The sequence below is a fragment of the Macrobrachium rosenbergii genome, chromosome 2 (assembly GCF_040412425.1).
Source record: "Macrobrachium rosenbergii isolate ZJJX-2024 chromosome 2, ASM4041242v1, whole genome shotgun sequence".
Classification (NCBI taxonomy): Eukaryota; Metazoa; Arthropoda; class Malacostraca; order Decapoda; family Palaemonidae; genus Macrobrachium; species Macrobrachium rosenbergii.
In genome coordinates this window covers 68306506-68319706 of record NC_089742.1, presented here as the reverse complement: position 1 = coordinate 68319706, position 13201 = coordinate 68306506, and the positions used below count along the sequence as shown (strand labels likewise).

At 36.4% G+C, this 13201-nt stretch overlaps 1 protein-coding gene across 7 annotated transcripts in view; it reads left to right on the top strand.

The window, feature by feature from the left end:
- The window catches only part of LOC136848067 (transcription factor SOX-4-like), a 367604-nt gene that overhangs the window by 249315 nt on the left and 105088 nt on the right, over positions 1-13201 (top strand). For 5 of the 7 annotated variants that reach the window (XM_067120259.1, XM_067120282.1, XM_067120243.1 and 2 more), the window contains one exon: positions 2913-3109. The exons of the other annotated variants lie outside the window; for them this stretch is intronic. In XM_067120259.1, coding sequence (XP_066976360.1) covers positions 3083-3109 — 27 coding nt within the window. In that variant the 5' untranslated portion in view covers positions 2913-3082. The remainder of the gene's footprint in view (positions 1-2912; positions 3110-13201) is intronic. 7 annotated transcript variants of the gene reach the window in all.

Genomic DNA, 13201 nt, shown 5'->3' with positions numbered 1-13201 from the left:
TTATTCCAAAGAAGAAATACTACGTACATGTACGTGTGTAGTATTTTGATAAGCAAATTCATCTTGCAAGCACGGAATTTTAACCGAATATCCTCCACTTACAGGACTGAAGACAAGTTTGAGAGGAGAAAGGAGAAGGGAAATATTTCGCAAAGAATGGAGGTATCGGTGCAAGACAGGCAGGAAATTTTCAAAATTATTCAATCTAATGTAGGAAGGATAAAGAAAAGAAATTACTCTAAGAAAGCATAAAGACCGTGAAAGGAGTAGATTTCTGTCTTTTATCATTGGTAGAGATGAGATTGCCTATTAAGTAAAGTGAAAATCCTTGCACAAGGAGTAAGCTCAGCCGTGTGCAAGAGATTTGCCCAGAAACTCTGGATGCCCTGGAAACTTGAGAACCGGGGCATGAGGCTCTTCAGGGTACTGAGAAAATGAGCAGTAAGTTGAGAAGCTTTAATGCTTTAGCTGATTTCAGCAGCAAAACCAATGAGATGACAGTCGGACAAAGCAGTCATTCTCCAACAGATGTGACAACTTCCAACACGGACATACAGTATACAGCTGTTCTCTTGTGCCATGACCTTCTGGAGCCTTAGGTCTGAAATCTTTTGTTTTGTGGGGGAGAGTTAATTCGTAAAATTATATATTTATTTTTTCACGTATTCACATATTAATTTCACCGTTATTTACTTTTATTCTCCTTCCCTGTCGTCTTTTTTTTTATCTTTTTAATATATGTGCACAACTTACTTTTGTGAAACGTCTTTTAAAGTTTTCCATCGGTATGTACTTTGTGAACAACAACAGCATTAAGAAAAATAATGATATTTAGAATAGGTGGAACGTGCTGAGATCGAGCTCGTTAGTAGGCGACCTAAGGAAAGGAAAAATCGAAAAACTCTTAGATCTCTTTTATATGTAAAATTTTCGAGGTAGGTCTTCTCTATCAAGTTGATATGAGAAAATTTATAGATGATCGAGATCAGTTCATGGTCTTAAGGGGCTCTCCCCTCAGATCTTTTTGTTTGATCTTTGTCTATTTCTCAATTTCAACAAATTTTAGGAAATGGTAAAGTTTTCCTTCGTTCGAATTGCGGTCATCCATGATAGCAAAATGCCACGTTACCGAACGACAGAGGAAAGAATGGAATTTAAGGCTCTGAAAGGCATTCGATATTTTTCCCAGCATCTTCTAACGAGTAGTTCATCGTTATTACTTAAAGCGGCGGGGGAAGGAACCTTCCTTTATCGTTCACTCCACATATTAGCCTGATATGCAAATTCGACCCAATCTCAGAATTCCTACTTTCCATCAGTAAATTTCCTTTCATTACGATGAAAGACTCGGAGGAAATTAAAGTTTTGTTTATGGTTAACAAACTTTGAGTAAAATATCAACAACACAGCCAAACTTCGGTTTCTTTTTTACGAGATCTCCGGAGTTGCATTAAGTGAATTATCTTCGAGAGAATAGGGAAAAATTATAGCTGGGCTCTGAGGAAGGGGTTGGGATGGGTGGAACGGGGTTGGATGACGGTTGCCTTGGGATGGTTATGGTAGTAGTAGTAGTAGTAGTAGTAGTGAATGTTAGCACGTGTGTGTTTGTGTTTGCATATTATCAATTTTAGTCTTTATGAAGGGTTATCATTTGTTCCAACAACTTTCTTGAGTATTCTTTCCTCATTGCGAAATTATGCTTTTTAAATTAATTCTTTGGTTTTTTCGTATGATCACGTCTCACCGTCTTAGTTTTTATCCCCTCTCTCTCTCTCTCTCTCTCTCTCTCTCTCTCTCTTCTCTATTTTTATTTTTATATTTGACCTGTACTTTTCTCTCTCTCTCTCTCTCTCTCTCTCTCTCTCTTACTCTCTCGCTCTCTGACTGACAGAAAGGTTATTAATACAGGTTCACTTCATATCTGAAAAGGAGTGCAACGTGGTTTCATCCACTTCACAAAGCCCTTTATGCTCGTCCTCGAGGGACTCTGGAATTCCAGATCTTTTGATTCGACGGGATAGGAAGAGGATGGTGGGCGTTACAAGGACCTCCTCCCCCCTTCCACCCCACCCCATCCCTATTCCCCATCTCCCTGTCAATCCCCACCCAGAGACCGAAATCCCTTGAATGTCCTTCAAGGAGAAGCGAGTCTTCTCTTTTCCATTCATTTTTTTTTCTTTTTGTTAGTCACAGAATCTTCAAGGCACCGTCTCAGCGAGGCACTTCCCTCGGGGTTTTCATTTCTCCCTCGGCTCGTTAATGTGATTAGTGTGGTTACGTAGACTGGCGTCTTATTAAAGTAGCCTTTGTTTCATTATCGATATTACCATCTGTCCGTTTTCGTTTATCTCGTTTTACTCTTCCGCTTCTTCCTACTCCCCTGCCCCCCCTTTTCTGCTCTTTCTCTTCTTCCCCTCCTCCTCTCCTCCTCTTCTCTCTCTTCCCCCCCTCTCCTCCTCTCACTCTTACTCTACATTCTCTGCCCTCTTCCTTCTCCACCCTTTCCTCCTCACTCTCCTTTTCTCCTACACCACTACTTTCCATTAATCCTTTCCCTCTTCCTTGTGCTTCCCCTCCTCCCCCTCGCCTCTTCCTACCACGCTCCTCTCCCCATATTTCTTTTTTTTTCTCTTCCTCCAGTCTTTCCCTGCTTTCCTCTCCCTTCCCCTCTCCTTCTACATTCACTTCTTTCCCTTTCTCTGGTTCCTCTTCCTCTTATCCTCACTCATCTGCTTCTTCCTCAGCACTCTACCTTCCCCTCCTTTTCCTCCTTCCTCCTCTTTTATGGAATCCAGATGGTTTTCCACGGTTTTAATGTGGCCATTGCATGGGCTATTCAGGTTGTGCGATAGAGCACTATTATCCATGGAACCCTTCGCGCTCACCTGCTGCCTCTCGTCTTCCCATTCCAGAATGCAAGAAATACTCACGTCACCTCACAAGCTGCAGAGATTAAACTTACCCCGCAGGTTGCGGCATCCTTTTCTCTCTCTCTCTCTCTCTCTCTCTTAAGGAGACCTAAGAAGGCAGACGTCCAGAGACATGCAGGGCCCTTGGAAGTATTCGGAGGTATTCGGCTATAATGTTTAGATCCTGTCGTCTCATGCAGGTGAGATCATTTGTTGTTGGCTAACTTGTGTAAAAATTGATGTGGAAATTAGGACTACAACCAATTTAATTTAAACAACACTTTTACAGAGAAAATTAATTGGTAGTGTAGAGAAATTATAACAGAGAATATTAGTCCATCATTTGCAGAAATGAACATAAAGAGAAATCAGTTATTACTGAACAGAATGGGGAATGTAGTGCAAATTAATTGATGTTTCACAGAAATGGAACAGAGAGCAAATTACTCAGAAGTTTACAGGAAATAAAACACAAATAGAGGTCATTCCAAATTTATAGACACTGGATCTATGTGTAAGTCAATTTCGTATAAGAACACTTAAAGTCGACGCCACATCATTATTGTTTTCGTATTTTATTTTAATTTTCTGTTAGATAACAATGTGTGCGTAAAGGTTAACTAGTGTTTTTCTCATAGTAGGGAATTACCTTGGTCTTTTTTTACAATAGTGTTGTTCCTGTTTGTGCATGGGTACGCATTCGTGTGTATGAGCGTGTGTGTGTGTGTGTGTAATTCACCTCTGTCCCTCTCTTTGCTATGTAGTGATTGAAGTTTCCCGGAAGGGTGTTTTGCAACTTAATGAATTTTTAGGCCTAATATGTGTAAATATGCGCACATTTTAAGTATTATTAATAATGATTAATGATAATAAATAGTATCAAGTTGTGGTAGTCTTCCTAGTGGTCTGCATACAGGCGGAAGTCAACCAGAGATCTGATTTATAACAAATTTCCACGTCAGTGTAATTACTCAAACATTTTACCGACACTTTCTTCATGTCTAGTAACAAGATTTTAGTCTAAGATTTTCCAGAATTTTCTGATAAACATTCTCGAACATCTGTGATTAAAAATTAATACGATTTTCTCCCTGCCCTAATTTATGAAGGCGGCAGTTTGAAATTCTATTTAATAATATTCCCTTCAGATTCGGCGCTTGGACTCCGAGATGAAACAAAAAAAAAATTAGTTATAATTCAAAGTAATTTCTGGTTTGCACGAAAGGTAAAATTCTTCTTAGAATAAACAAAAACTCACATTAGATCTCAGCGGATAGCGGAATTTCATAGCTACGAAAGATTGAAGTTAAATTAGCATAACATATAGAACAATTTACCTTTAGAGGATAATATTTTCCTCCAACTAAGCAAAACAAATTCGCTCTTCAGTTTTTGTAATTACATTTTAAACATACTGATTTAAACTTAAGCGGAGCAATTAAATTTTTTTAGAATTTGTAAATAATTTTGAGTTATGTATGAAGATTTAACGTGAAAAGATTCAGAGCTCGCCTAAAAATTCTAGGAAAAACTTCTCCGGGGATGAAAATAGCCGCTTATTTAGTTTCATTATTTTGGTTTTCATAACTTAATCACAGAAATATACAGGTTGCATTCCTTTTTTCCCCCAAAGATAAAGTTTGGATTATACTATTTTTCAGTCTAAGAGAAGATAAAATAAACAATGAGGAAAATTCTGTTCTAATTACAAAACCTCATATTTGCTGCCAGGGATTTTTAAAACCCGCACGTGGGCTCTGCTCATTCAACACACCGAAACGTTAACTAACGTTAATTTATTCCATTAGTTCGTAATCAGGATACATGACTTTTATTTTCATAAATGGTGAATTGTACTTGTCTGTCCCTATTAAAAGACGGTGAATCATTTCACTGTACAAAACGGGGGTTAAAACTGAAGTGACTTTTTTTTAGTTTGTCTTGAAATCAACAGGGAAATTATACTCCAACGTACAGTACACCAAACAGAACTTATCTCACCAAAATCCATTCCATAGCTCATTGTTGACAATGAATACCTTAATCATTGGACGAACATCATGCAACAGTGTTAAGTTCTATCCATTAGCTTAATTTCAAGTTTCCCCTTAAGGCACTTATTGATGCAACCCATTAAATACTCACCTGCTTTAGATCCTACCATCCTCTGCTATTCACTCTCGGCTCGAGGCGCTTTTTCTTCTGTCGAATCTCATCTTGAAAGAATTATCACAAAGTAACAGTTCCTTCCTTTTTCTTTTTCTGGCAAAAATTTCATCAACCCTCAGCGTCTCGTGTTTTCAGGTTACTGCCAACTTGTTCCGAAGATATCGCACAGGTCAAATTGCTTAAGTTGCCTCTAAAAAATTCTTAGTTTTGTTTTGATACCTTCGTTTCTAACCTGTATTTTCGTCTCACAATTAATTAGCTTATGTAATCTTCTCATCGGTCGCTAATTAGCATACATATTGCTCTAATATTTTGGGTGTTTCTTCCCTAGTGTCCCCTCTAGACAAGTGTGAATCGTTGGACTTGCTCCTACCCATTTATAGAGGCTCATTTTCTATGCAATTAGATTTCTTTGCTAACTTTTTCTGTAGTTATTATTTCGGTCACTGTTCCATTGGACTTAATAAGGGACTCTCCTCCAGCAACCTTGTAACACATGCCAAGTCACTGTTTTTATCCCACAGGCCCCAAGCTTAGGAATTCACGGTTAGTTTCTTCCTCTCCTCTCGTGATGTTGGAACTCATAATTAACGCCGTGGTACAACGCAAATGTTATGAAAATTACTGTGATTCAGGAGTAAGAAAAATGAACACCAACAAACTCTCTCTCTCTCTCTCTCTCTCTCTCTCTCTCTCTCTCTCTCTCTCTCTCTCTCTCTCTTCAATAATTTTCACAAATAATAACGGATTTCACAAAAAGGAGGGCCTCGACAAAGTAATCCTGGAACCAATCTACAGGTATCTACATGTAAATCTCTCTCTCTCTCTCTCTCTCTCTCTCTCTCTCTCTCTCTCTCTCTCTCTCTCTCTCTCTCTCTTCAATAATTTTCAAAATAATAACGGATTTCACAAAAGGAGGGGCCTCGACAAAGTAATCCTGGAACCAATCTACAGGTATCTACATGTAAATCTCTCTCTCTCTCTCTCTCTCTCTCTCTCTCTCTCTCTCTCTCTCTCTCTCTCTCTCTCTCTCTCTCTCTCTCTCTTCTCCAATAACTGGAGCAATTTCATCAAAACTCTGTAACATAAATAGCAAAGCAAAACTTTCCCGGAAAAAGACACCAATATTAACTTCTCGTGTTACACAACTCTAAAAATTCTTTTTCGAGAACGCAGTCTCATGAAATGGCTGACATATTCAGTTGTTAGAAATAAAAGCAATCCTTTTTTCCCCTTTGTCCTTGCAGAGCTTGGCTTTACTTACCTCGTGTGAGTGTAAAAAGGGAAAAGAATTTTTAGATTTACTGGAATGTCGCTCTTTGGGAATGAGTATGCCGGTTATGTGGCGAGAATAACCACGAACGCTTTCCTGCTTCCAGAACCTTTTCCAAGTGACAAGTTAAGGAGCAACAGATGAAGTCTTACCTCTCGCTGTGGAAACTCTTGTTGGCAGTTAACGATCCTGCGCCTCTGTTACTTAGATCACTTGAACAGTCTTGGAACACGAACGTTTGGGAAGCAATGCTGAGTTGCCTTAACAATATTGCAATGAGTTCACACACACACACACACACACACATATATATATATATATATATATATATATATATATATATATATATATATATATATATATATATATATATATATATATATATATATATATATTATAATATATATATATACATATATGTACATATGTATATTTATATATCTGTATATATATATACTGATATATACTGTATATATATTTTTTTCTTCGTTTTAACGTGCTTTATATATATACATATATATATATATATATATAATATATATTTGACCAGTGTCGGCTTTATTAATCAGTGGTTAACGTCTCATAAGGTCTTTCCTGATAAACTCATTGTGTCGCTGTAAAAATGGCAGCAAATTAATAACCTAGTGGTTATTCAACTCTGACTTTGGATCTCAGCCAGTGTAGGGTAGGTTCGGTATTAGCATCCTCAACTCAAAAACGGCTTGTTGAAAATGGGAAGGTTAGCATCCCCTGGGTCCCTAACAATATATATTATATATATATACATGTGTGTATATATACAGTATATATATATATATATATATATATATATATATATATATATATATATTATATATATATATATATATATATATATATATATATATATATATATATATATATATATAACCAGGGGATTTCAACCTTCCGTTTTCAACAAGCCGTTTTTGAGCTGAGGATGCTAGCACCGAACCGTACCCTACCCCCACCTGAGATCCAAAGTCAGAATTGAATAACCACCAGGTTATTAATTTGCTACCAGTTTAACAGGGACACAATGTGTTTATTAGTGAAAGACCTTATGAGACGTTAACCACTGATCAATAAAGCTGACGCTGGTCAAGATATATATACATACATACATACATGCACAACACTTGTAACTACCTGTCTGTGGTGGGGCACAGGTGTAGCTGTAATAAATGCAAGTAGTTAAAATACTTGAATCGAGTTCATCAGCTCCATATGGTATCTGTTTTATTATTGGCCGTATGCATAATTTCCTTCTGACGAGAATTTGCGTTTAGCAGTCAGATGATTTTACAACCAATTTAAAACGAAGCCAATAAAGAGAGAAAGAAAATATATCGTTCGGTTAAATCAAGGAAAACTGCAACAGGAGAATTTTGTATGTAAACGGAGAAAATCAGCTAGTTTTACACAGCTAGAGAATCTACTTAAAAGAGAAAAACTGCAGTCATTATATAGGACTTCCTCATTTGACTTGTAGATTTTTCCCGTTTTTTGTAATATGGTTGCGCTATGTGTGTTATCTGATAAACATTTAACACTGATGTACATTAATCTAGGTGCTCGTATACTAAATATACACAAGAATGAAGGAATAATAGTGGCAGAAAAAAGATAATTAATCTTATTACTATTCAATGATAGTAAGCCTTGTCTATTTCTCCGAGAAAAGCTTCCCACTTCATTATGGAAAGATCTCCCGGAAATGAATTATTCTGAGATTAACTTCAAAAGAAATATTTTAAAAAAATGAGAGGTGTACTCGTAATAAGGTGTACTCGTAATAAACAAAGACTCACCCGTATAAAAAAAAAAAAGCTAGTGAGTTAGAGGTGTAGGAAGCCTTTGACTGAAATGAGAAACAACAGGAACAGAAATCAATTTCCTGTACGTTTTAACCAGAAATAGGCGAAAGAAAAAAAAAAATATTGCTGTTAACTGAAGAAGAGTATTGAGATGAAGAAAAGTAGATATTATGAATCAACACATCGGAGTAAACCCGCAGGAGGGGAAATTGACTACATGAATTTTGTCAGACCTTACTAAAATTACAAAACCTTTAAGCATTACAAAGGTTTATCTATAATTTGATTAGATCGAACAGTTCCCCTCGTCAAAAATGGGTAATTATGCCATTAATAGGTTTGTTAAAGAAAAATAGCAAATCAGGATGTAATAAGTGGTCATGCTAAAATCATGGAACAATAGTACAGCGGTCGTAGGTTATAAGAGGGTAGCATTATAGTGTATCATTGAACCTCTCCCCCCACCTAACCCCAGTTCGAATCCTGGGGAAGAACAATAATTTCGTGCATTTTACACATAAGGCCACACAGTAATGGAAAATATGTAACAAGTGAACGAGAAAACTCTTACTTAAAACATGTAGAGTAAATGTATTATTAGGCCTTTACAAGCCGAAATAATCTCAAAAAGTGAACGAGCCGTTAAAAAAAATATATATAATTGTCTAATAAGTGCTTGGTACTATGTAGCCTCCTTTTTTTACACTTTCTGGTGCTTCAGCTGACAATTAAATCATGTGAATATTTGATATATATATATATATATATATATATATATATATATATATATATATATATATATATATATATATATATATATATATATATATTATATATATATATATATATATATATATATATATTATATATATATATATATATGTATATATATATATATATATATTATATATATATACATGTATATATATATATTATATATATATATATATATATATATATATTATATACATATATATACATGTGTGTATATATAATATATATATGTATATATACATGTGTATATATATATATACTTGTGTGTGTATAATGATGACTACATGTCAGGTACAGCCGATGTTAGCAGTAAAAGATTTTCTTTATTCAGGGAAGGAGGAGAACGAATTTATCGTTAAACCCTTCTTAAATATGATTATTGTAACAAGAGAGAGAGAGAGAGAGTTCCTGACATCTTCCATCTAGCCAGATACTTCAAGATAAATGCTAAAAGGCAATAAGTTCAACCTCATAATATCTAGCGATAATAGTCAATAACCTGAACGCTGGAATCTGAGCGTGAAAACAAAGACGAACGTCCGGTGGAAAAGAATTTTAATTCTAATGCATTTTCTTATTTCTGTCGCTCAGCCACTGATGATAGCATTGACCTTGGAGATAAACGACAGTAAACATCTAAAAGGGTGCCATTTACTTTCATTTAGCCTTCAGTTTCTAAGGATGCAAAGTATAATAATGTGTGATGAAAAATAGGGATGTATCTCTCTCAAGGCTACATCCTTTCTGAGCTCAGCCTAATGGAATCCAGCGATTGGTATCGGAGCAGAATATTTGAATAACACGCTAACTCCCATTCTGAATTATTTAAGACAGCCGTGCCTAGGAAGTACATCATGGACATTCTCTAAAACTCTTCATTTATTCATAATCAATCAAAGAAACTGAAAACTTCCACCGAAGGGAAGAAAGAGGAGTATAGGCCTACATTTCAAAGTCGTGATTTATTCAGGACTATTCTTTTGTTTCTCAGGGATGCGCAAGAAAAACTCGACCGTGAATCATTTATATAATAGGCAGACTGCTGTCAACATTAATCCTGTATCTTTTTTCGTGCCAAGGCCTTACTCTACACTCTACATCCAGTATACTCCAGCTGTTTTGAGTAAAGGAATGTTGAGTCGACTCTAAACCATACCAAACTCCTTGTCTCGATCAGATATTTTGCAGGATCTAGAAGTGGTGATGTGACTTACACGTGAGGAAATTATGTAGGAAATCAAGTCTCTCTCTCTCTCTCTCTCTCTCTCTCTCTCTCTCTCTCTCTCTCTCTCTCTCTGTCAACATAAAATTATTATACTTAACTCATAAAGTTTCCTATTTTAATCATGGCTCTTGAATTCTTAGATGAAGGGGAAAAAATAACTAAAATATTCCATAAAAGTCGAAAATAGCCTTTGAAAATGGTTGCTGACCCAGCAAATTTTGTTTCAAATACAGAGTCCTATAGGATAGGCAACCTAGTGCCATTTTCCCGGCCAGACGAGAACAGACCAAGCACAAGAAAGTTTAATGGAACGCCTTAAACGATAACGTCAAATTCTCAGTCTAGCTCTTCTTCTTCTTCTTCTTCTTCTTCTTCTTCTCAGCTTAATCTCTAGTCGGGATCGCTGTTTTTATAAGCCTTCTAGCCCTTTGTTGGCCGAGCTGGTTGAGCTTCAGACTGTCACTCGATGGGCCGGAGTTCAATTCCCGCGGCCGGCTGATGAAGAGTTAGAGGAATTTATTTCTGGTGATAGAAATTCATTTCTCGCTATAATGTGGTTCGGATTCCACAATAAGCTGTAGGTCCCGTTGCTAAGTAACCAATTGGTTCTTAGCCACGTAAAATAAGTCTAATCCTTCGGGCCAGCCCTAGGAGAGCTGTTAATCAGCTCAGTGGTCTGGTAAAACTAAGGTATACTTAACTTAACTTATAACCCTTCTCCAGCTGTTTTGTCTAGAACGGCTAATTTCAGGTTACTGGCTTTAGCAAATGTTTCACCTTCGTCGCTCTTCCCGACTCCAACGCCCTATTCATCCGGGGTTTGGGAACGGCAGTGAGTTGAGCTGGTTTGTCCGGAACACGCCCCCCCTCTCCCCGTGGTTAGGTTCAAATTCTCAGTTTAATGAATTAGATTACTATGGCAGAATTCATAACTGAATTTGTTAGAGATTAAAGATAAGGAATTATGTAACAGTTGTGGTTATTTTTAAAATCAAACCTCACCTATTCTCTCTCTCTCTCTCTCTCTCTCTCTCTCTCTCTCTCTCTCTCTCTCTCTCTCTCTCTCTCTGTACGTGTGCGTGATCTGTCGTATATCTAGCTGAATGTATAGCCAGGCCCTAGAAACATGAAGGGGACGTGACTTTATCAGTTCTTGAAAAAAGTGAAGCAAAGATTGCTGGTGGAATGGACCATTTTACTTCATCCCTGTAAGCGAGAAAATGAGATGTTGGTATGATTGTCTCTGTAGAGATGAGACCTTTTTTTTTCCCTAGGCACGGTGAAATATTGTCAGATTCTTAACAGGAAGAACCACAAGGTCACTTTTACAGTAAAACTTAGATAAACGGATATTTTACCTCACTCTCAGTGCTTACGGTAATGACAAGTCAATGACGTACGTTAAACAATTTCTCGAATAGGTTATAAGTTGTAATGAAAATTAGGTAATAAATGAAGAGACGGACATTTTTATCTCGACAAATAACCACATTCATTTCCTCCGTGGGGTGGCAACAGGCTTAACTTGTGTTGAAAAGACATTTAGAATTGGACATGTACGTCCAATTAAAATGTTATACCAAACCTTATACAGTACATGTATAATACCCGCCAGCCACGCTCCCTACCCATCTGCTATGGCAACAACGAGGCCAGGATAACCTGGCGGAGTTACAGTGACATGCCGGGTCGAATCTCAAAAAAAAAAAAAACAATAGATAAATAACTAAATAGATAAAGAGGCTGAAAAATTTGTATAAACTTCCATATAAACTACATAGGAAGAAGGGAAATTTTGATTTACTCAGTGCGAAATGCATTCTACTTCTAAGCACCGTATAGATTTTTTTATCAACAATGTCTTCATCTATTTTGTTAAATGAATTACATGTCAGGTTGCAACTATTTTTACTAAAAAAATAAATAAAAGACAGAAAGAGAAGATTAGAAATTATTATTCAAGAATACTGAATTGTTCTGAACAGTACTGTGACTTTTGTAACGAATTTGTGACCTTAAGTGCGCTTTTTCCCGTTCAGCTTGAAATTGATAATTGCAGTATGATGTTGACAGTTTTTAATCAATATCTGGAAACTTTACTTTAGTACATGAACATAATTTGTGGTAGAAACTAATGACGAGTGTCAGCGGGAGCCCAGGATGAATGGTAGAAGAGAGAAAGTGGGTGACGGTTGTAGATATTAGAAAGCATATGGTATGGAAATGGTGGAATGAAGGAAGCGTTAATCACGAAATTGGCTAGGCAAGAAGCGTAGCAAAAGCTCCACAAAAACTGTGGAATCAAAGACTGGGGTCTAGCAAGAAGAAAATGAAGTGCGGCTGGTAATTGAGAAAGAAAAGGTTAAATGTTGGAGCAGCTGATATGAGTTGTCTGCTTATGTTGAGAATAAGGACACTTAAATAAGTACAAAATTGAGGTAAAGACTCTTCCATTAGACACCAACATTACATAATGCAATTACGTATGAATACAATCGTCACAGTATTTGACTTAGGGTGCTTCATCAGATTCAGAGAAAATGAAATCTTAACCATTAATTGGACTAATGACCTTGAAAAAAGTAAAAATAAAGAACATTAGGGGTAAAAACAGTGACAAAATTATGACAAAAAATAAAATTACTCCACTAAACTCACCTGTGATTTTAAAAAACAGACCTAAGTAAGAATATTTTTTAATAATTTAGACTCACCTTAGTAAGGTGTCGAGATATGAATTGACGTGAAATTTTCAAAAATGTCAAGGTCGGAAATACGAGGGGAAATACTTACCACTCTAAAAGTACCTGATCTATCAAATTCTCAGGATTAAGGGACTCCCACTATCATAGTTTCTGAAATCTAAAAAGAAAATCGTTTCAGTTTTTATCTGTAAACTGGTCTGTGATCTTGAAACAATAGGTAAAGGTTAAAAGAATCATTCGATGGAAAAATCACCATCCTGAGAGCTACCTACTTACCCAGTTTATTCAAATTCAGAGAAAAAGGAGACCAG